This window comes from Urocampus carinirostris, chromosome 2, assembly GCF_059441175.1.
Source record: "Urocampus carinirostris isolate Australia breed hairy pipefish chromosome 2, RoL_Ucar_1.0, whole genome shotgun sequence".
Classification (NCBI taxonomy): Eukaryota; Metazoa; Chordata; class Actinopteri; order Syngnathiformes; family Syngnathidae; genus Urocampus; species Urocampus carinirostris.
Window position 1 is genome coordinate 57,812,153 of NC_142350.1, and position 24,722 is coordinate 57,836,874.

General features: G+C 40.9%; 1 protein-coding gene and 4 non-coding genes across 8 annotated transcripts in view; 1 reads left to right on the forward strand and 4 right to left on the reverse strand.

Annotated features, from left to right (window-relative positions):
• Positions 1–24,722, forward strand: part of kif13a (kinesin family member 13A) — a 72,214-nt gene that overhangs the window by 17,107 nt on the left and 30,385 nt on the right. For all 4 annotated transcript variants that reach the window (XM_088327284.1, XM_088327286.1, XM_088327285.1 and 1 more), the window contains exons 3-15: positions 2,845–2,860; positions 6,462–6,522; positions 8,823–8,915; positions 11,125–11,305; positions 17,141–17,228; positions 19,277–19,411; positions 19,491–19,603; positions 20,763–20,874; positions 20,957–21,169; positions 21,235–21,345; positions 21,520–21,654; positions 24,343–24,473; positions 24,622–24,708. In XM_088327284.1, the coding sequence (XP_088183410.1) occupies positions 2,845–2,860; positions 6,462–6,522; positions 8,823–8,915; positions 11,125–11,305; positions 17,141–17,228; positions 19,277–19,411; positions 19,491–19,603; positions 20,763–20,874; positions 20,957–21,169; positions 21,235–21,345; positions 21,520–21,654; positions 24,343–24,473; positions 24,622–24,708 (1,476 nt within the window). The remainder of the gene's footprint in view (positions 1–2,844; positions 2,861–6,461; positions 6,523–8,822; positions 8,916–11,124; positions 11,306–17,140; positions 17,229–19,276; positions 19,412–19,490; positions 19,604–20,762; positions 20,875–20,956; positions 21,170–21,234; positions 21,346–21,519; positions 21,655–24,342; positions 24,474–24,621; positions 24,709–24,722) is intronic.
• Positions 9,730–9,812, reverse strand: trnal-uag (transfer RNA leucine (anticodon UAG)). Its single transcript has one exon. It is a non-coding gene; the product is annotated as a tRNA-Leu (tRNA).
• On the reverse strand, positions 10,100–10,181 carry trnal-uag (transfer RNA leucine (anticodon UAG)). Its single transcript has one exon. It is a non-coding gene; the product is annotated as a tRNA-Leu (tRNA).
• On the reverse strand, positions 10,280–10,362 carry trnal-uag (transfer RNA leucine (anticodon UAG)). The gene has a single exon. It is a non-coding gene; the product is annotated as a tRNA-Leu (tRNA).
• Positions 10,465–10,547, reverse strand: trnal-uag (transfer RNA leucine (anticodon UAG)). Its single transcript has one exon. It is a non-coding gene; the product is annotated as a tRNA-Leu (tRNA).

The window sequence follows — 24,722 nt, forward strand, 5'->3', positions numbered from 1 at the left end:
CCAACAGACTTTTTGTGGATATGCTTTGAAACTGCACTCTGTGAACAGCCTGCTCTTTGAGAAATTTCTTTTTGTGTCTTACCCTCCTGATGGAGGGTATCAATGATGGTCCTCTGGACAGCAGTCAGATCAGCAGTCCTTCCCATACTTGTGATTTAGTTTACTGAACCAAGCTGAGTGTTTTTAAGGCTCAGGAAATCTTGCAAGGTTTTTCGAGTTAATTAGATGATTCAGGTGATTAGTTGAATAGCCTACTTGTATACTTTTTCATGATATTCTAATATTTTGAGATAGGATTTTTGAGTTTTCTTAAGCTGTAAGCCAAATTCAGCAATATTAAAATAATAAAAGGCTTGAAATAGTTCAGTTGATGTGTAATGAATCCAGAATGTATGACATTTTTGTTTTTTTAATTGCATTACAGAAAATAAAGAACTTTATCACAATATTCTAATTTTCTGAGACAGTCCAGTATATATATATATATATATATATATATATATATATATATATATATATATGTGTGTGTATATAATTAAATATATATAATTAAATATATATAATTAAATATATATAATTAAATATATATAATTAAATATATATAATTAAATATGTATAATTCTAAATCTTATGTTGGTCATTAGCGAGGAAGTGATTTCTCAATCAAAATTTATATTTAGCTGGTTGGATACAGTTGGCTCCATTGTCTTCCTCGGCATTCCCGACATACCAGATGTGGTCGTGAATACTGTACAGACAAAAGTCAGCCAGGGAAACGTTGCAAGGCTCAGTTCCTTCTCGGGTCGTACATCTGCACTAGGCTTATAAGTTTCTTACATTGCGAAGAAACAATTTTGTTCCATAGACAGAAAATGTTCTCTTTTTAGGCAATACTATACTTTATATATGTAATTTGTAGTAAAACATAAACACAAATGTACATATTGTAAAGAAGTAAAGAACATGTAACAATTTAAAAAAACAATTGACATTTTATTAAGGGTGGACAAAATAATCGCCCAACCCATTATTTGGCTGCACTTTCCTGATTTTTGGGAGATCTGTAATCAATCGAGCTTTTTGAAGGTAAACCAATCTTTTATCCCCATATCTTATCTTCCTTTTCATTTGTCTGGAAAGGTGGGGCATTGTTTTTTTATGGTGAAATAACTAATGGAATGTTTTTACTCATGGGAAATAAACAATATACTAATAAAACAACTGTTTGGTTGCTTCAGATACTGTCCAATGCTTAATGGTTAACAAAATTTGAAAGGTGAAAGTTTACGTTGCAAGTATTTGGGAAAAAATGTGATTTACAGGGACTGATGAATCCTTACATTCTATGGTCGATATAATTTTTAATAAAAGCAAACTTGAAAAGTATTATATTGTCAGGACCGGAACAGAAACAGGACCCAATTGCGTTACGTTTTTCACAAGTTTTATGAAAGGAAAGAGGAAGGGCTGCGCCCACGATCCGGTGTTCGCTAGGTGCGGGAAGCAAGTCGCTCTCGTACTCGGATTGTGATCCGAACACGGAAGTGGATCATCCGTAGCGAGCGATGGCGGTGTCAAAGACGGAAAAACAGGTCGATAGCCGGGACTTGAGAGCAAAAACGTGGTCGGGATCAAAAACGTGGTCGGGATCAAAAAAGGGTCGTAAGGCGAGACGGTAAAGCAGACGTAGTTAGGATCAAAACGGGTCGTAGCCGGAGACAGATAGGAGCAAAAACGGGACCGGTGGTAGTCAGGGTCGAAAATGGCTTGCTTGGTATGCACTGAGGTTCGCAGACGGACTGACAACAGAGGATTGACAGGACTGAGTTCAAATAGTGACAGGGAGCCAATCAGAACCCGCGGCTTGTGGCGCCAAATGACCGGGTACAGCTGAGTCACATCAGTAATCATGACATATATACACAACAGATGCCAGTTTAATAGGAAAAACAAAACCTAAAATTAGCCCATTTGACTAGGAATAGTGCTCCAAATAAATATTACTTCATTCACGTTTTAGCACTACAGCGTTGTTCAATTTTCTGAGATCTATTTTTTTAATTGTTCGATTATCGTATCAATTTCTTGTGTGCAGATTGCAGGGCACCTAAATTTGGTCACCACTGCCTGTGTTAAATGAGAACTCCATTGCATTTGTCCCAGAACTTTGGTACTGTATTCAAATAATATAATATTGTTCTTAATCCATTCCTCCGAAATTACAAAACTTCACTTATCTTGCAAAAAAGTATATTAAAAATGGATGCTTCCTAGAGTTGTCAGTGGCCTTCAAGTGTAGTGTTTCCTTCCAATATTTGAATTGCAGCTGATAACACAACATGTGGTGTACGTCGTGACGACTTCCTCTTATGTGTCGACAGGCACTTAATGCAGGGATTTGATGATCCGTGCAGGATTGAATTACGAATATAAAGTAGTGACAAAAGAGTGCAAAACCTTTTGTCTTTAGCTTTGGCATCTGGGTATGTTGGGTGCAGCTAGCCTCAACCTGGCCTCTTTGTTAAGTCCACAGGCAGAAGATCTATATACTCAAAATAGTCAGTGGGACATTGAATGTTAAAGCCTTTCTCTTGCTTACGCTCCATCAGCCCAACTATAAACCCAAACTCTACTGACCAGCCCTGGAAAATGCTGCTTGACAGTAAACAAAAGGAGACTATAACAGTCAGATTTGTGTATAAACACAAAACAAGGGGAATATTCAGGAGTTTTTAGGTAATGTGTTTAGCAGGTCTCATCATTCTAACTGCTTCTCTTTTTCTCTTCCGCCGGCTCCCCGCTTTGGAATCCTACTCTGTATGACTGATTGTGCATGTCATCCAGCAGGAAGCAAACGAAGGTATGTACCCTGCCCCTCAGCCGTCTGTGTTGTTATAATGTCCACAAGCAATCAACAGAGTAGATGTCTGTTAAACAGAATCCATTTTAATGTAAGCATTTATAAACGAGTTTCCTTGAGGATGTGGGGAGCATGCTACACATTTTACAAGGGATTCATGAGGGTGTTTTCGTCTTAGGTTCGGTCAGCAGGAGCTAGATAGATGTCCGTGTGAATGTGTCGGTACTCAAAGATGTGCTGAGCCCCCACAAAAGCTCTACAATGAGAGCAGAGATGAACGTGGACACTGGGCTAGTGTGTGTTGGCACATTCAAAGCCGTATTGTTGCGAGCGCACCCCAGCCTCCTCCCCTTGACAGTACTCTGGTGACCGGTTTGGGGACGGTTCATACACCTTTTGTGTCGAGTACGCTCGTTGACAGCGAAATGGGTCCCTTGGGCCCGTAACCTAACCCTGTCACTAGACCAGCACGTGTCTGCTAAATCCATTCTTTGGATGACACCGATTGTGTGATTTACAGTTTGTCGGTGACACCAGATTCAATGCGCTATCAAATTCTGATGATATGTTAACTGTTACGACTCATAAGACTAGGTGTTACCAGGTTTAAAATGGCGAGTATCAGAAATAACTGCAAACAGGAACATGGGAGCCTGAGTGCACTGGAGCAAAAAAAAAAGGATACAACATAAGGTATCAGAATGCCTGTATTGAATAGGACTATTGAATAACAGTGAACAGGATATAGGAATGTCAACAAAACAGGTGAACTCAGGACCAGGTCAAGGGACTGGTGGAAGTATGCGCAAGAAAATAATATAATAAAATAGCTAACAAGAAAGATAATCTGACTAACTTCCCCCCTCCCACAAAAACCCCAATTGCAACAGGTCCCTAACAGACTACTCTACCAAAATATACAAGGGTGGCATGAATAGTGCAGTTTGGTCCTTTTGAGCCTTGGTAGTTTGTATTCTTCCTTATGCTTTTTAACACGGTTTTTAGATGCACTACACAATGCAGTGATATAATACCGGTATGTGAGACCAAACACTAACTTGCCCCGTTTTCTATGATAAATTAATCCGGTCAAAACAAGGCTGATTATGGATCTCCTTTGTAAGCCTTAAATGGCAATAGGACTGTCACCTATTAATAGTCGATATTAATTTTTATTGTTAAAAAATAATTTTAACATGATACAATGTAGGATTTTTTGTTTTCCCAATGGAACAAGCTAAAAAAAACATTGTTGTTAGCCTTTGTTTGGTATGAAGACGTTTCGCTAGCTCTCCTGCCATGGTTAGCATCTTCCTACATACCAGTGAGTATTTTTTGAAGTGATTTGTTTCACTAGTCTCGGTTTCATCTTGCTCTGTTTAAAATGCTAATCTTGTTGAATTTATCAGTTGTGAGTAATGAGCTGAACTCTGTTTCAACGCTTACGGTGACACTTTTAATTAGGCCCGATTGCTAAACATGTAGCGGAAGTAAGGATAAACCCCGGACAAGACAGGAAAAGAATCCATTGTCCAATCAAGAACCCTTCGTTTCTTGTTTTTGTTTCTCTTTGTTCCTGGAATCACTTTTTCTGGTTGAGCAAGACAGTCCAGGGGAGACCAACTCAGCCCTAGCCAGCAAGGCATCTCTAATTGAGAATGATGGCTCTTTTTGTTCCCTGACCGAAGTCACAAGAAGAGGTTTTGTTTTCCAGTGCATTCACTGCTTTCTAAGCTTCTCATGCTGACTGTGCAAAAGCTGAAGCTTCCTAGCCAGCAGCCCCTATCATGATTAGTAAGCAGTTAGATAAGATCTTTGCTTTGGCAGCCATTTGCAACCGTGCGGAAATTCCAAAAGCAGCTTAATCTTTCTTTTTTTTATAATTTCATGGGTGGTGAGCTATTTGAATCCTTTCATTGGTGTTAATTGTGAAAGTGTAAATTTTGCTACATTTCTATACAGGGTTCTTGCGGATCCTTGAAAAGTCTTAAAAGGCATTGAATTTATTATTTTAAAAATAAGGCATTTATTGGCATTAAAATGTCTTAAATCCAATTTCCGAAAGTCTTAAAAATGTGATCACAATAATGAGATTGAGATTTGTTTAAACTCAAAACATTTAGTAAGATTTTTCTATTGTCTTTTTCAATAATTCACCGCGTGACAACAATAACAGATCTATCAAAATGGTCATGTGGTTTCAGTCGGGCTTTTCAGAGCATGTCTTAGGTCTAACCACAATACAAATAGCAATTTCGGACAGAGATCTTTACTGGACCATGGAAAAGTGCCAATTTAATGAGAAGTGGCAAATGTTTTTGCCATGGCTAAAAGCTGTGCCAGGTAATGTGTACGAGGCACGAAGTATTGTGTGCAAGAAATATTTGTGTTATGTTTTGTCTGTTATAATTGTGTTTTTTTGGTCCACTTGGTCTTAAATTTCTTTTCAAAAGGCATTACAAAAGTATTGAAAATATTGAATTTAACTTGCTTTAAGCTGTAGGATCCCTGCTATCGGTAAAGGTAAGATCGGGCCTATAAAATTCCGGCTGACCCGAGCTGCGTCGCAGGTATATAAACCTGAACCTGCCCAAACCTGACGGATAAACTCAATTTGAAACAGCAACCCTGACATAAACCCGAATCTTTTATTTGCCGCAGGAGTGCGTATCTCTGCCTCATGCAGCGAACTAACGTGAAACTGAACAAAATGGCACCGAAAGAAAATCAAATTCTGCATATTATGAGCTGCAAAAAGTGAAAGATTTGGGCAAAAAATAAAAAGAAAGTTTGTAAGCTTTTGGCAAGAAGAAGAAATTACGTCTGACGTAAGGAGGTGGGAGGAGGAAGCCGCGCATCTTTTACCCCAACACCGAGGAGGAAAATTTCTCCAGATTTAGTAATTTTGTGTAAATTGATAGTTTGGTGAGCATTTTCTTTATATAGAAAATTACATGTATGCTGTGTAGATCCTCCACGTTCGGGCCTTGGCCCAAGATCTTCCCTTTAGCTTTAAACACTCAGTAATAGTAAACATATTTGTGCTTAGCCCTATCACTACACATATAGTACAGATAGTTACTATGGACGGTAACAGGTGTTGTTTTCCTTTTGGGCCAAAGAGCCTCCTTTTTTTTCCCCCGAGAGCATCACTCTGTGTCGCTGGCTGCAAAACTCATGCAGGTGCCTCTGGGATACAAAGCAAGGGGTCTCTTCTACTCAATTCAGTGTTGTGAAACACAGTACTGAGGGCTACGAGCCAGCATACACCACCGGCCCCGTTTCCTTGGAGACGAGGGTCACTGAGTGTTGGAATTTCTTGGGGAAGCGCTGACCCTGATTTATGAATTCATTTAGCTGCAGCCACTACGACAAAACCGCTAACAGTGGATTTGCACAGACCGTCTTAATGAGCATTACTCGAACAATAGGCTCAGTTAGTCTGCATCTTACTCCAGCAGACATTCTCGATTCTGCTGATTTACTCACACGGCTGGGCAAAATAAGCCTGATCATTGTGCCTGGAAAGAAAGTAGGATGAGGTTGTGTTGCTCAGACAGGTGTGGAAAGTGTGTTGATAATTTTGCATTCTTCTCGGCAGGTGTTCGCCTTTGACCATTGTTTTTGGTCCATGGATGAGTCCAACGTTCCCAAATATGCCGGTGAGTCACACATGATGAGTCTTCCTTCCTTGCAAAAGAACTCAGAGTCAAGTCAAATCAAATTTATTTGTTTAGCACTTAATCACAAGAAGTCTCAAAGGACTGCACAGACTAAATGCTGAGTCAGTTTTTTGGACTTTTTTCACATCTAGGGTAACTTACTCAACTGCCTGTAAAATATGGTGTTGGTATTCAATGTGATTCTGGTCTAGAAGAGAAAAAAGTCTTTCTGGGGAAAAATGCTGAAGCGACAAAACCAAAAGGGCTGAGTCAGCTATTGGGAACATTTTTAATGTCTGAGGTAGCCGTTTTTCTGTGTGTTCTTCTTGGTAAATATATCATTTGAGGCATTTTTTTATATAAAAAAAAGAAAGAAAACGATTATTCTTTAATAATGTACGGGGTGCGCCTTACAGTTTGGGCAAAACAGTGTCGACATATACTTTTATGAACCATGTGGACAATTTACGGACAAAATATGTCATATAAAGTCCACCTTGGTCTTTTAAAGTCTTAAGAAACAGTTATAGGTGGCTGAAAACATGCCTGTTACAAATGTAAAGCTGTCAATATATCTACCACCAGAGGGTGCTCTAAATTTTAGGTCCTATTTCGACTTTAAAGGGACAGTGTGTATGACTTGGCCACTAATTGATGCTGTCCCGTGTAGTACAGGGGTGTCAGAGTCAACTAAACCAGGGGCCAAATACAAATGTTTGCCACAAGCCGAAGGCTGATCAGATCAAATGTTCAATGATACATTTAATATAATAATAATAATAATAATAATTTCCTTTGTATTGTCATTCTTTGTAACAATGTACACAGAACGAAATGTCGATACACCTGACCCGTTGTAGCGAGCCGATGCAGCCGCAGCCAACAGAGGGCGCCGCCATTTTACCAATGTTATAAGTCAGGTATGACTCGGCCGAGGCGCGAACCAGCGACCTCCCAGTCTCAAAGCGGGCGCCCTACCATATGACGCATATAGCCCGGTAAACCTAATTGAAACTTCTAAAAACTAAACAAATATATTCCAACATGATCAGATGAATAAAGCAATAGTTTCTTATAATAAACAATGACTTAATATATATATGTGGAAATTTCTCAAAAAAACTTCTTTGCAACCTAAAATCTAAGAAAAATGTGATGTTTTTGTCAATAATTTTGAAGGGCGGATGTACATCGAATTCATGTTCTATCTCCCCGTCTTTCTCTCAAGCTTGAGCGTGCGTTGCATTGTGGGAAATATAGTGTTTGTGTGTGTAAAAAGATCCACTGGGTCCCGGCTTACTGCGGGTCAGTTGTGCTAGTGACCTAAAATCACAGCAGGGACCATAGAAAACCTTCTGCAGGCCTTGACTTTACATATGTGGTGTAGTTCAACCGAAAACGAGTGCTACAAAGCACAAAGAAGACTACAAATTAAAGCGACTCTAAGTGACCAAAACGCAGCACTTTACTTGTCATTTTTTTTCCTTCCTTTTTTGAGACTTTTGGGTATCCGTGGCAATAAGAAGGCAGTTATTATCATTATTTTAGCTCCCTTTGGATGAGGCCCATGTTATGTAGAATTAAGGATAATTTCACGACTTTAAAAATGCACGTTTAAACGATACATGCTTATTATTTGAAACAATATTGTTTTTTTTTAATGAATGAAGGGTTTTTTTACAACTATGAAGCACTACATAATACACACATCCCTTTAACCTAAATTTAGCATGTCGAAACGAAATTCGACTTAAATGCCTTGCCCCTCGGCTGCTAAAAATAACAAAATGACGATCTATGATGTAACAAAATGAATAGTTTGCAGCCTCTTGTGCCGTTTACTATTTTTCCAGGGCTACAATACATTTGTGAATGTTAGATCAAATACTTTTAGCTCTTTTACATATTTTCTCAGATGTATTTTAAGAAAAATATCGGTTTATAATTGCGAGCCAAAGGCACACTTGGATTTGTGGTGGCCATTTTGCCTGCTAATTTGTTTCGTGATGGAGATCTAATGCATGAAGGAGACAAGCTGATAGCACCGCCTGAAGCTGCAAAGCCTAATCTTTATTTAGCTTAATAAACAGCTGCTCTATTTTCAAGTAGCTCGACACAAGAACACTGTGTGGCACTGCTAAATAGTTTCTACATGACCAGGCAGCGAGTGGTCGCCTTTTTAAGTCTAGATTTCTTGTTCACCTCTTTGTTTGCCACAATGACTTAAAGATGCGCACTAAAGCAAGTGTTTGACACAATGATACTCCGATCTCCATGGTAACTGATTCTTTGTTTAAAAGGTCAAGAGGTGGTGTTCAAGTGCCTTGGAGAAGGAATACTTGAAAATGCATTCCAGGGATATAATGCCTGCATATTTGCCTATGGACAAACAGGTAATTCTGAAATGGTATAATTACGTTAAATTGTATGGCTAGAAAATAGGGGCGGATGGATGGATGTGATGTGCGTACAAACAGTACGGACGCTCTCCTACTTACGACCATTCAACTTGTGTAAACCGGTAGATATGATAATTTTTTTTCGCAATGTCGAAAAATATCTGGACATTGCTGTAGGTTATATTTTGTAGTGTGCACCTTTTCCCCGAGAACAGGACATTACAGTAGTGTTTCTTTCCGCCGCGTGGCGCTGTGAGAGGTCACCCAGCATCCACCCCGGAGAAAAAAATCTGGATTCTTCTTCCTAGTTCGTGTAAACATACTCTACTGAATCTCCAGCGCTTCTTTGAAATTTTTATTGTTTAATATCCCGTGCATCCATTCAATATGGTTTGTGTAAAGTGTAAAGAAGAGGCGAGCCGTTTCTTTTGCAACTAAAGTGGAAAAAGAAAGCTTGATGCGGTTGAGAAAATGGTTGGAACACTTTTTTTCTGGCTCTCTGCCATGGAAGAGGACCTCTTGAAGCTCCTCTTCCAAAAGTAAGTTACTAACTTGACTTTATCTTTATAGTCAATTCATGTTTATTTGTGACGCCCTTAATCACAAGGAGTCTCAAAGGGCTTTACAGACGACAGAATGTCGACGCCTAAAGGGTAGCTTTGTTTTTCAGTACTGTGCTTTATCACTCAGCCTGTTTTGAAACGTTATAGAGCATACTATCTTATCAAACGTTTATTTTTCAGTTTTCAAAACAATACAGATAGATAGATACCTTATTCATCCCCGCAGGGAAATTCACAAAATTTCATGTCAGAAGTGGGATTCGAACCCACGCCTCCAGGGGAGACTGCGGCCTAAACACAGCGCCTTAGACCACTCGGCCATCCTGACCCACAGGTTGGCCATCCTGACCCACAGGTTGGCCATCCTGACCCACAGGTTGGCCATCCTGACCCACAGGTTGGCCATCCTGACCCACAGGTTGGCCATCCTGACCCACAGGTTGGCCATCCTGACCCACAGGTTGGCCATCCTGACCCACAGGTTGGCCATCCTGACCCACAGGTTGGCCATCCTGACCCACAGGTTACCCATAGAAACGTTTATTTTTCAGTTTCAAAACAATACAGATAGATAGATACCTTATTCATCCCTGCAGGGAAATTCACAAAATTCAATGTCAGAAGTGGGATTCAAACCCACGCCTCCGGGGAGACTGCGGCCTAAATGCAGCGCCTTAGACCACTCGGCCATCCTGACCCACAGGTTACCCATACAAACGTTTATTTTTCAGTTTCAAAACAATACAGATAGATAGATACCTTATTGATCCCTGCAGGGAAATTCACAAAATTCAATGTCAGAAGTGGGATTCAAACCCACGCCTCCAGGGGAGACTGCGGCCTAAACGCAGCGCCTTAGACCACTCGGCCATCCTGACCCACAGGTTACCCATACAAACGTTTATTTTTCAGTTTCAAAACAATACAGATAGATAGATCGATACCTTATTCATCCCTGCAGGGAAATTCACAAAATCTAATGTCAGAAGTGGGATTCGAACCCACGCCTCCAGGGGAGACTGCGGCCTAAACGCAGCGCCTTAGACCACTCGGCCATCCTGACCTACAGGCTACTCATACAAGCCATAAAAACATTTATATAAACCTTAAACATACATTCTACACAAAGTATAGCACTGAGGCAACTTACGAACAAATTCAACTTACGAACGATTGTCCGGAACTTAACTCGTTCGTAAGTAGGACAGCGTCTGTACCTTTATTCTGGTTTATTTAATGGATTGTCCATGACAGGGTTCTCCAACATGGTGCCCCCTATGAACATCTGATTAGCTCACCAGATATGGGTCATTGTGATTTTCCAGGAAATTTGATTTCTAACTGGCATGTGTTATAGTGGTTGACAGAGCCTATTTTAACTTGACTTATAATAATGAGACCCTGTTAACGACATAGTAACAACATAGTAATAACATAGTAATAACAGGATTAGTTGTCATTCTAGAACTGCATATCAAACTCGTAGCCTTTCGTGCCATCAGTATCAAAAAGTAGCTCTGAGCTTAGAGAAGGTTGGTGACCCCTGCTCTCTATGATGAGGTGTCAAACATTAACTGGATGAGAGATGTAAACAATTGAATTCAGGTGAATTCAATTTAAATCTTCTTTTGTGTCGGTAGGTTCTGGCAAGTCGTTTTCTATGATGGGAAACGGAGAGCAGCCAGGTTTAATCCCTCGCCTGTGCTGCTCGCTGTTTGAGAGGGTCCAACAAGAAACCAACGAGGGCCACACTTTTAAAGTGGAAGTGTCTTACATGGAAATCTACAACGAGAAGGTCCGAGACCTACTGGATCCCAAAGGGTGAGTTTGATGGGTGGTCTTGTGCTTTTCTTGTAGTAAACACACATGTGACCCAAATGTCTTGGCTGAAGCTAGTGAGCTAATGTTTAGGACTTGCAGTGACACACAGCTGCTTGCACAGACTGCGATGTGTCATTTTTTTCTGATTCATTCCGACTCCAGCATCAGCTGGCTGCTTCTAATTTGGCTATCTAGGGTACTGCCCGATTCTCCTTTATAACATTTTGCAGTATCCATCCATCCATCCATTATCTGCGCCACTTATCCTTAGTAGGTTACTAGGGTGCTGGAGCCTATCCTAGCTATCTTCGGGCAGTGGGAAGGGGACACCCTGTACTGGTTGCCAGCCAGTCGCAGGGCACACAGAGACAGACAATTCACTCGCTCATTCACACTTAGGGACAATTTGAACCGGCCAATTTACCTGACATGCATGTTGTTGGAATGTGGGAGGACACCGAAGTGCCCGGAGGAAACCCACGCAAGCACAGGGAGAACATGCAAACTCCACCCATCTCCTCAAAACTGCTGCACATGCGCTAACCACTGCGCTGCCCTGCTGCCCATGTTCAAGTCAAGTCAAGTCAAATTTATTTATATAGCCCTTAATCACAAAAATGTCTCAAAGGACTGCACAGGATTACCATGACACAATTACCTGATCTTAGTATATTTTTTTATATTTTTTACTATTTTCAGATTACTGCAGTTGGTGTGACTTGTTTCTCAAATCAGGATAGATAGATGGACTTTCCCATTGTTGGAATCAAATTTGAATGGTGTTGTCCTTCTGAAATTGGATCTCGTAATAAGTGCAGGTCTTTTCCATTGCAATTCAAATAAGAAAAAAATAGACAATAGGTGTTGCATGACTACTAAAAATAAGAGACTTTTAAGATGAGTCTAGTTTCCAAATCTGTTTAGTTGTGATCAATGGCTTTATGACACCTTTAATTAAATTCCCTGCTAAAGTGGTTGCACTACATTTGTGGTCGAATAATACATACTGTCCCTTTAAACACTGTTTGCAATTAGCATTGAGCCTTTAGCAGGCTTCTGAATAGCAAATCAAAAGGCCAAGAGAATATTGTCTTACAAAGTCACAATTATTAAATACTGATGAAATTATTCAGCCAAAAGGGAAACTTAAATGCGATATCCGTAATTTCAAAATATCTTACTCGCTGACGCCATATTCTGGCTGAAATCATCATTGCAGCCTCTGTCGAGCTACTTTTGTTGCACGTGCAAATACGTGTCTATCTTTTCAGCGCTCGAACAAACTCTTTTTTTATGTATTTGGGGTTTGGTATTTAAAACAATCCTTTTCTCACTTTCACCATTTTCATCCTGGAACTAAAGAAAACCATGAGCATGCACGTGAAGTCACACTATCCCCGGATTAAAAAAGATTTAATTTTAAACCATTTAAGTACACCTCAAACTAAACATCATGTAGAAATAGACTTTGTGATAAATCAATGTACGAACATATTTTAAACATGTCAGGAAAAATGGGAGGGGAAAATGTTTTGGGTTGACTTCTGCTTTAAGGATATTTCTAGGAAGAAACAAAGGCCAAACATAGAGTTTGTAGTCGTATAGGGATAGAATAGGTCTATCAACATACCATACTTATGAGGCTCTGCTACGATAAAAACTGGAAAAAGCTTTAGGTTAAATAACTGCTGAAAATGTAGTGTATGTGCACGTAAACTCAAAAGCCGATAAACATATTACCTGGCTGGGATGGTAGGTCACTAGAATGGAAAGAGGAAACCTGGTAACAGTTCACCTGAGTGGATCTATAACCACTGAGTTGGATAGAGTGACTAACAGCTATCAGATTTCTCCTTGACTGATAGATACTGGCCTTAGGGTTTGTCATAAAAAACGTATATCATTCCTATGTGTCACTTTATCGTTTGGGTTGCAGTTGTGAACTGAAAATCAGCCCCTCCTGAAAGGAGGAATGTTTTCATATCCAAAGGGAAAATCATTATTTTCTCCTTATCTGTTGGAAAGCTGAGCTCCGTTGCATCCAAAGGCAGTCCTTATTTGGCAGTTGCAAGCTATTACTCAATACAATCATGCTAAAAGTGAACTGAAATAGAAATAAGCGAAGAACTGCTCTTTGACAAAACATCTTTGTGTCACGACCGGAACAAGCAGTGGACCCAAACGTTTCAGACAATGCTTTATTAAGGGATCGGGGAGGTCAGGGCGAGAGAAAAAAGACAGTGATCTGGTACTCGCTGGGCAGGAGGATCAGGAAGCCCTCGCGGCCGGTGACAGGTGGAGAGTCGGGTAGCCGGGACAGGAGAACGTAGCTTGGTCGTGAATTGGAAGCAGGTCGGGTAGCCGGGACAGGAGAACAAAGCGTGGTCGGGGATTGGAAGCAAGTCGGGTAGCCGGAACAGGGAAATGAAGCGTGGTCGGGGATCGGAAGCAAGTCAGGTAACCGGAGATGATCGGGAAGCCAGGGACGGAGGATCGATACAGGAAACAGGGGACGAAATCAGGCAGGATACGGAAAAAGATCGGAATCAAAACGGGAGCCCGAGTCCAAAAGTGCTTGCCTTGCATGTGCTGAGGTTTGCTGACAGACTGACCAAGAGTGAACGAGAATGAAGTGCTTAAAAAAAGGAGAGGGATAATTAGGGAACAAGTTGAAGCTAGAGCTGAAAGAGTGAGCACAGGTGAGGGCAATTAGCCGGCAAGTGACAGAATCGTGAATGCATTTGAGCTATTCCTGTTTTTATTTTCTTCATGCCCACTGTAAATGTTCTGATTCGTGTGTGTATCCGATTTTTTAAATGTCAACCTATATTTATATGAAACTTCTTTCAAGGACGTACCCAAGAAGCAGAAGACATCTGTATCAGCTACTTTTGAAGAGAAATGTATTTTTAAAGTCAGGTGCTAAATGTTAAACCCTGTTTCCTCTAGATTTTCTCCAGACTGCGCATCTGGCAGCAATTTATTTTAGCGTTTAAAATCCCGTATATACTGATTGTTCACACACTTGCCCTACCTCTCGCTGTCGAATCTCATCACATCGAGTTTTATTGTTTTTGATATTACGCAGGATGTTTTTCATTTACTGGATCCATTTGACAAGCTATAGCTTTTCTCGTTTCTGGGCTTTTGGTGCTCTCTGGCACGCTTTTATCTTAATTCACAACGGAGAAAGTATTGGAGCGCAACACACTTATCATACACGTAGAACAACCTGGGTTCGATTACTTCTTTTTGGGGGAAAATTCTCTACTCCTTCCTTGAACTGATGGTACGCCAAGACCTAAATGGCTTCTGTAATGGTCTCATGATGACTTGGTGTGGAAAAGTTAAACTGTGTGAAATGTGAAACGTGCGCACAACTACAATGGATTGCAGTTTCTTTCAAGCTGGCAGCACTTTTGTCACTAATTCTCTAAATGACATTTTGTCAAATACTGCGTTGTGTACAGTATCCTGCAATGCCTCCTAACGTTTCTTTGCTTCAAAATGTCCACTTAGTGGTTTAACAAAAATGTAGTAATACAAGTTAGCTCAGCTCCCTGGCAGATCTTTATTTTAAATATGTATTTTTTCATATTTTAAGATTTAGTTCAAGTACCAAAACCCCCTCTCGCCATTACATCACCCCTTTCAAAATCCTGCTCTACACCTACATGGCCATTCATAACCTTGCCCCTCCCTACCTCTCCAACCTCCTTCACGCTGCCACGCCATCCCGCACCCTCAGATCATCTTCCTCCATCTCACTATACCCCCTGCCACCCTGAACTCCATGGAGAGCAGAGCTTTCAGAGGCTCTGCCCCCCAGCTCTGGAACTCACTGCCGCCTGACCTCTGAATTTCTGCGACGCTGTCCACCTTCAAATCCGGACTCAAAACTCACCTCTTCAGACTTGCCTATTCTTGACCATCTGCCTCACACTCTGCCCCTTTTAACTTTAATGTGTTTTATTTGCTATGTATTACTTGTTTGTTTTACTCTTCGTTTATAGTTGTGTCTTACTCATATGTACAACGACATTGGGTGTCCTAAAGGCGTTTCGAAATACAATGTATTATTATTATTGTTATTATTTTAAATAAAATAGGAAAAATGTATTACAAACAAGCAAAATTATCTCCTATTATATAACATCTCATCTCATCAGCCGTACCGCTTATCCTCATTAGGGTCGCGGGGGGGCTGGAGCCCATCCCAGCCATCTCCGGGCAGTGGGCAGGGGACACCCTGAACTGGTTGCCAGCCAATAGCAGGGCACACAGGGACAGACAACTCATTCGCTCATTCACACCTAGGGACAATTTGGACCGGCCAATCCACCTGAAATGCATGTTTTTGGAACGTGGGAGGAAACCGGAGTGCCCGGAGGAAACCCACGCAAGCACGGGGAGAACATACAAACTCCGCACAGGAAGTCTGGAGCTGGATTTGAACCCACGACAGGTTCCCATGACATGAACTGTGCCGCACAAGCGCTTACCACTGCGCCGCCGTGCTGCCCATTATATAACATGATTTTGCTTTTTATTAACTATTCATGTTTGACTTGAAAGTGCATTTCAAATGTCATAAAATAGGAAAAGTAATATGCGTATAGTTTAGTACTCAAACTAAAGAGAGAAGTCATCAAATCATTTTGAACATGCAAGGAGAACAGGAGAAGACTGTAACAAACTCCTTTAAAAAAGAAAATGCCAAGCTGTTCTAAAAGTCCTCCCCTGAGCCATTTCTTTGTATTAAATATCCTAGGTTACAAAAAGCAGATCAGCCCTAAATGTCAGGACCAGAACGGAAACAGGACACGATTGCGTAACGTTTATCACAAGTTTTATTGAAAGAAAGAAGAAGGGCTGCTCCCACGATCCGGTGTTCGCTGGATGCGGGAAGCTGGTCGCTCTCGGACTCAGACTGTGATCCGAACACGGAAGTGTATCTTCTGTAGCAAGCGATGGCGGTGTCAGGGATGGAAAAACAGGTCGGTAGCCGGGAATGGGAGAGCAAAGCGTGGTCGGGGTCGGAAACGAGTAGTGAGCCAGGACCTGAGAGTAGACGTAGTCGGGATCAAAAATGGGTCTTAAGCCGGGGCGGGAGAGCAGACGTGGTCGGGAACGAAATAGGTCGTAGCCGGAGACAAACGGGAGCAAAAACGGGACAGGCGGGAGTGAGGGTTGAAAAAGGCTTGCCTTGTATAAACAGAGGTACGCAGGTAGACTGACAACGGGGGATAAACAGGACTGGGTTTAAATAGGGACAGGGAGCCAATCAGAGCCTGCAGCAGTTGGAGCCAAAAGAGCGGGCACAAGTGATTCCCATCGGCAATCATGACACTAAAGGGTGTGGACATCAAATATTATTGATCATTTTTGACAATCACGTAAACAGTGCTTCGTAGTGAAAATAACGAACAACAGTGAGGAATAATAGTGAAAATAACAAACAACCCAGGCTTCTCATGCAATCTCTTTTGAAGGCGACCAATATTTCAAACTGAAAAAAATGATCAAGAAATAAAATAACTACAAGTTTAGTGGGCCTCAAAGACACATTTTCTGGAAATAAGCTCAATACAAAAGATTTATTTCCTCTCGTCACATGGTGGGAAGGCAGAAATTGCTCTGAAGTCGTTTTCAAAAGCCAATTTACTATCCTTCTGCAAAATGGCATGCTTGAAGTGATGCTGATGGTTTTATTAATGCTGGGAATTGTCGTAAAGGCCTCGGAAAAGGAGGAAGAGGAAATTAAATGTGCTTTGTGCCACAAGAGGCATTTACACTCCTTTCACTCACTAGACCTTTTCTTCATCTTCTTTGAAGGAGCCGACAGTCTCTAAAGGTTCGTGAGCACAAAGTTCTGGGTCCTTACGTGGATGGATTGTCTCAGCTGGCCGTGACCAACTTTGAGGTATTCCTTTTAATGTCTTGGCTACCTTCTTAGTGCACCAATGAAGAAATTCTCACATATTCCACAAATTCACCAGTCATTTAGAAGTACTCGTCGTTCCAGCCAACTTCCACGGAACTTAACAATGTGGTTTTAATCCTTATCCGCTTGTAATAACACATATTATGTGAATGTGGAATTCGGGTGGGTTTGGCTGGATTTTATGCCAATTATTTGTGGGGATTTCCTTGACTTAGTTTAAACTACTCCACCCTATTTCTGTGTGCCATGTTGGCCTGATATTAACGCACTGGATTTCCGAGTTCTTTGTCTCACTGCCGGTTGTGACCCAGTGAACATTGGCGGCCTTAGTTTGCACATTTTCCCCAAGAATCCACTGAAATCTCAACCAAATGTTCAACTCCAAAACTTAAGACATGTATTACTGTGGTCAGGGTTGCTGCTTTAATAAATAGCTATATTTTAGGTGCACTGTCATGATTACCGATGTGAATTACCTGTGCCCGCTCATTTGGTGCCAACCGCTGCGGGTTCTGATTGTCTCTCTGTCCCTATTTGGACCCAGTCCTGTCAATCCCCTGTTGTCGGTCCGTCTGCGAACCTCTGTTTTTACAAGGCAAGCCTTTTTCGACCCTGACTACCGCCTGTCCCACTTTTGCTCCCGTTTGTCTCTGGCTACAACCCGTTTTGATCCCAACTACGTCTGCTCTCCCGTACTGACTTATGACCCGTTTTGATCCCGACCACGTCTGCTCTCCCGTCCCGACTTACTGACCTTGACCTCGTTTTTGCTCTCCTGTCCCGGCTATCGACCTGTTTTTCCGTTCCTGACCCCGCCATCGCCCGCGACTGAAGATCCACTTCCGTATTCGGATCACAATCCGATTGCGAGAGCGACTTGCTTCCCGCGTCCAACGAGCATCGGATCGAGGGCGCTGCCCTTCCTCTTTCTTTCAATACAATTGTGAGAAAACACGTGATTGGGTCTACCCTTTGAGCTGGTCAGGACAGTGCACATGTAATAGCACTAAGCATCTTAAGACCATTAATATTCTCTAGAACACATATTTTAGAGTCAAGGACCAAGGGCCACATCAACCCAAGAGAAGAGAAGTAAAGAGAAGAGAAGAGAAGTAAAATGAAATGTTGCCTATTATACACAATTCTAATCATCATAATAATTATAATCAACCAGTTGGTGAACCTTATTTTGAAAAGCAGGAACTCATTGGTCATAGGACCTGCCTCTGTCACCTGATCCCCTTTAAAATCGCCCTCTCCTCTTCCTGTTGACTTCACTCGTGCTCAAAAACAGGGGGAAGCCTCACCGACCTAGGTCGCCTGGGGACGATGCCGACCAACAAGGCCAAAAGCCGCAGCCTTGTCTCACCAGTCAGGAAACATAGCAAAACCAAGCCTTTTCTGGTTTCCTTTTCTCTATCCTTTCGGCTGAGGGATGCGACAAAAGGGATTGAAAGACTTTTTTTCGCCATGCACCTGCTGGCTGAATCGGTAACCACCGAATTATATTCTGAATTGAATAAAAATAATAATGGGCAATTGCTCTAGAGGGCACTGGATTATAAGGCACACTTTCAAATTTCCGGCCAATTTAAGGTTCTTGGGTGCACCCTATAGTCTGGAAAATGCAGTAATTGAGATTTTCTTATTAAAGAAAATTTGTCGTTGGTTGGTTGGTTGGATCCCTTAACCACTAAGGTCATAGGGACACAATTTTCCTGTGCTGTGTCATCGGCAAGTACCGCCAGGTGGCGCTCATTGCTCTCCAGGCCAACATGTTTTTACCTGGTCTCGAACCAGGGACCTTTCGCTTGTTAGGCAAATGTTTTAACCACTATTGCTTATTTTACCAGATCATTAGTTTCACTAGTGTTAGTACGTCATTTTAAAAATGTTCAAAATTTAATCAGCCCGGCACTCAACATCTCGCTTAATTTCTTTGTTTGGCCGTTCCATCAGTTTGACTTTTCCACCCCTGCTCTAGAATAAACAGCAAACAACACTAAGTTTTGTCTTCTTCTTATTAGGACATCGAGGTCCTCATGTCAGAGGGGAACAAATCTCGCACGGTGGCAGCCACCAATATGAACGAGGAGAGCAGCCGATCTCACGCCGTCTTCAGTATTATTGTCACACAAACATTATACGATCTACAATCTGGGGTAAGTCTTTTGATTCTGTCATTCGAATGCAGTGTTCTGCAAAAGTGTTGACCCTGCAATGGGTTCGATTCATTGCCAGAATTCCGGAGAGAAGGTGAGCAAAATGAGTCTCGTTGACCTAGCAGGGAGTGAGCGCGTATCTAAGACAGGAGCTGCTGGGGAACGACTCAAAGAAGGAAGCAACATCAACAAGTGTGTATATTTGTACGATTGCACATTTCACAAATTAAAAATATGAAATGATTCATAGCAAGTTAAGCAAAAATACAGTAACTATCAGGACTACATGATTAAGAGCTGAACAAAACTTAATTTTGTCTTTGTAAAAGTCGCACTGGATTTAAAGCTGCAGGCTTAAACAGCCATACAAATGATCTTATTCAGGCCATTTCTTACAAGACCAGCGCACACCCGGCACCGTTTTCAGCTTTGCATTTTTTAGTTCTTCTCTAGGTTGTTTATGTCACACGTTGGATCATGTGACCATTCAAGAGGGCGATCACAAAGATAAGCACATATTTAACTACTGTGCTGAATGAAAATGCAAATGAAGACCTTGGGTAAAATGTGATTTTTATATTTTTAGACAACAGCCCCAGGGCTAGTCTTATTTTGGAGAATAGTGCCAGATTGCAACACAGCCATGTCTCTTTGTGTTGTTGTCATTGGTGATTGCTGCAGAAATGGACCAAATTGCATTCGCTTGTTGTCCTTCCTCGAGGATTAAAGGAAACTTCAGAGACCTGGCATTGATGCCCATGATAAGAAGGGAGATAAATTCCACTGCTGACTAATTCGGATGTATACATTCAGGACATGATTTATGTGTGAAAAGGTTGATATATCATGAGTGTGTTTTAAATATTCTATAAAATACTCTTAAACATGTATAATTTGAATAATGTTGACAGAAACAAGGACTAATTTCTCTTGAAGGGCGTCATACATGTTTCCAGATGTCACTGCAATGTTTTGTATTTAGAGGGCATGCAGTGTGAAAAAGAGCCCCTTGCCGTTTTCCTCTGTGCCGCCACAATAATAAAAAAGAATATGCCGCAAGGTATTTTAAGCCTTTGGGTTTAAAATGTAGCAAAAGAGTAGCCTTTGGTAGCCCGGAATTTCCGGTAAATGGAACTTTTATGATGTTGATAGAAGTCAGTTGCCATCAATAAATTAACAACAAATGTAACTCATTCAATGCCATAGACAGCTAAATGTGTAAATGATCTATTATAGCTGTGTTGCCTTTGATTTATATAGCATTGTGGTTGTAGGTTGAAATGTTTTGGTTGGGTGGAAATAACGTTTAACAGATCTTGAATTTTTTAAGTAATTACTGCTCTGCTTGTAGGTCACTGACCACTTTAGGTTGTGTTATTTCTGCTTTGGCTGATCAGTCAGCGGGAAAGGGAAAGGCCAAATTTGTGCCTTACAGAGACTCAGTCCTCACATGGCTGCTAAAGGTTTGTACTCTAATTCAAGATAATATTTGCTTTAAATTGTTTCCGTCACATTTCATTTACTTTTACCGCTTTTTCTCTTCAGGACAACTTGGGTGGAAACAGCAAGACGGCTATGATCGCGACAGTGAGTCCTGCGGCAGACAACTACGAAGAAACTCTTTCCACTCTGCGCTATGCCGATCGGGCCAAGAGGATCGTCAACCACGCCGTCGTCAACGAAGATCCCAACGCTCGCATCATTCGAGAGCTCCGAGAGGAGGTGGAGAAGCTAAAAATTCAGCTGTCTCAGGCTGAGGTAAGATTTCCGTAAGGAGCTTGCTTTGCGATTTTGCCGTGACTGTGACATGATCTTCTCAAAAGTCTTTGAAGGCGCCTGAGCTTGAAGAGAAACTTAATGAATCCGAGAAACTCATCATGGAAATGACAGTCACATGGGAGGAAAAGCTACGGAAGACTGAGGAGATAGCCACGGTTTGTGTCTACATATATATATATATATATATATATATATATATATATATATATATATATATATATATATATATATATATATATATATATATATATATATATATATATATATTTATAGGTAATATTCAATAAATAGACCCAATAACCTTACAGGAAAATCATGCTGTTTTCTAGGAACGACAAAAGCAACTGGAGAGTATGGGAATCTCTCTAGAAACATCTGGAATTAAAGTGGGTGAAGACAAGTGTTTCCTCGTTAATCTGAATGCAGATCCCGCCTTAAACGAACTTCTTGTTTACTACCTGAAGGTAAGGTGAACTCTGAAAAAAAATTGCGTAAAAAAATAAAAAGCCAAATTGGGTTTACTATTTTGGTTGATGTGACGCACCCTTTTAGTTTTAGGTAAGGCCCATGTCATGTAAAATAAACACTTATTTCTTGACTTACAAGTATTTATAAAAAAATGCATTATCATGTGATAGCTCATAAGTTTTTGCTCATTACTGTATTTTAAAAAATATATATATTTTTAAGGAATTAGTTTTTTTTTTTACCACTAGGAGGTCCTAAATAACACTCACAGACCTTTAAAATAAATTATCCAGATTGGATAGTTTTGTTCAAAACAACCACCGAAATTTAGTGACTTAAAATAAGACAACACCCCCCAGAAAGGAGTACAGTATCTTTCTTCAAGATTACCCTTAATATTGGGTACTTTTTTAAACAATTGCCCCCAAATTTTTCTTTTTTGTTCCACAAAAAATAAACTTCGGTTTTCTAAAAGAATCGGTCTGCATTGTACAAAATAGTTTGTTTTCTGTAAAACATACAAACCATAATAAAAATGTAATTTTGTCAATAGTGTGTCAATTGTTTAAAAGAACCCCAAAAGTTACATCTTTTTTTTCAATTTTTTTTTCAAACCAAACCCAAAACAAATTAGGTTGTTTTGTTCGTACTCGGATTGTGATCCAAACACGGAAGTGGATCTTCCGTAGCGAGCGATGGCGGTGTCGGGAATGGAAAAATGGGTCAGTTGTCGGGACAGGAGAGCAAAAATGTGGTCTGGGTCAGATCACATTAAGTCAAGTCATGTTCATTTGTATAGCCTTTAATCACGAAGAGTCTCAAAGGGCTGCACAGATCAAAGACTATTGCAGACTACAGACCATTATGACACCATCCTCTCATCTAAAACCTACATCTGCGTAGCAATGGAAACCGATATTATACTTGCGAATAATATCACCTAATGGAAGCATGTAAATGCTGAAAAGAAGGGGACTAGGTACTGAACCATGTGGAACACCACAGGTAACACTAAAGGGCTCAGATGTCATTTCGCCATATTTAACACAGTGCGTCCTATCTGAGAGGTAGGATCTCAACCATTAGAGGACGGTTCCTGGGAGACCAATCCATTTTTCCAACCGTTCTAGTAAGATATTATGGTCCACAGTGTCAAAGGCAGCACTAAAGTCCAGCAGCAGGAAGAGTGATGAAGAGCCAGAGTCCATTGCCACTAGAAGATCATTGGTTACCTTATTCAGGGCTGTCTCAGTAGAGTGGTTAGCCCTGGATCCTAATTGCATTGATTCAAAAAGATTGTTCTCCAATATAAAATCATTCAGCTGCTGTGCTACAACTTTTTCAAGTACTTTAAAAAGAAACGGTAGGTTTGACACAGGTCTTTTGTTACATAAGCTTTCTGGATCAAGGTTGGTTCGTTTCAGTGTGGGTCGGAAGCAAGTTGTAAGCCCGGAAAGGAGAGTAGACGTCAGAATAAAAAACGGGTCGAAGCCGGGGGGACAGATGGGAGCAAAAAACAGGTGGGAGTCCGGGTCGAAAAAGGCTTGCCTATTGTTAACTGAGGTTCGCAGACGGACTGACAAAAGGGGACAGATAGGAGTGGGTTTAAATAGGGACAGGGAGCCAATCAGATTCCGAGGCAGTTGGCGCCAAAGGAGCGGGCACAGGTGATTAACATCGGTAATCATGACACATATTGCTTTAAATTGTTGAAACAAAGTTGGAATTTGTAATTAAAACCAAAACTGTTCCCTTATTATCAAGAAAAAATAGTATCTGTCTGTTATTAGTCCTGGAAAAAAACATAGGCCAATCACAGTGTGCAATTTTGAGCTTCAAGGTTCTAATTTTAAGGTCAATGTTATGAAATTGCCTCTATAAATTATGTTCTGTGTATATGCCCTCTCATTACAAAATACATGACTACACTTGCATAGTTATGTAACATTGCTTCCATACCTCTGCCATTTCAAGGTATCCTAAATTAATGTGTTTATATATACAGTATATATATATATATATATATATATATATATATATATATATATATACATATATATATGTGATTATAGTTTAGATGTGTGTACATGTGAAATTCTGCACAGTGTTATTTTTTTGGTGATCAACAGTCATCATTCATTGGATCATTGAAAGTCTTTGTTGGCGATCTTATTTCTAGTTCGAGTTTCCTTCCTTTCCTCCCTGTTAGCAAGACCTGACTAAATGAGCAGGAATGTGTTTGGAGTTTTTACCTCCAAGCATATAAAAAGTGAGTCCTATTCTCAGGATTAAAATTTTGTGGTTTTCAAGATCCTGTGTATGACTGAGAAAGTTGCAAGACATTCTGATAGAAGTGTGTGGGAGCAACCTGCACAGTGCACAGAACAACAGGCCTTTGTCTGGATTCTGCAGACTGTGCCTGCCGTTTCAATGTAGAATGACCGCGTCCAAAAGGGTTGGACATCCTTTGAAGAAGGAGATGTTTTTCTTACGCCTACACGCGCAGTGTGAGCCTCCCAATTTTTTCAACCTTGGCCCGGTTTTGTCCCAGTTTTATTCTTGCAGTTAGCGTCTTGTTTTCTCATTCTGTCACAACAAATTAGGCCAAACATGGGGGAGATGAAGGAAATTCCTTTCAGGCCTGCTGCTAACGTCTCTTAAATCTGTCTTCCACCTGTGTGTAGGAGCGCACCCATGTCGGTGCTGACACGTCTCAGGACATCCAGCTGTTCGGGATCGGTATCCAGCCGATGCACTGCATGCTGGAACTTTGCCCGGACGGTGATGTCACCTTGATGCCCCTAGGGAACGCCCGGTGAGATGAAGTAAAACTGCTACTATGTTTGTCTATGGAAGCCTCGCATGAGCTCATGGTCGAGGAATCTGAAAGCTCTGCTTTGATTTTTGCCGTTTCCCTTCTTGAAAGGATGCAGATAACAATCCACTTGATGTTTTCTCCCCAGGACTTGTGTTAACGGAACAATGATCGATTCCTTAGTACATCTCTGGCACGGAGACCGAATTTTGTGGGGCAATAACCACTTTTTTAGGTGTGTCACATATC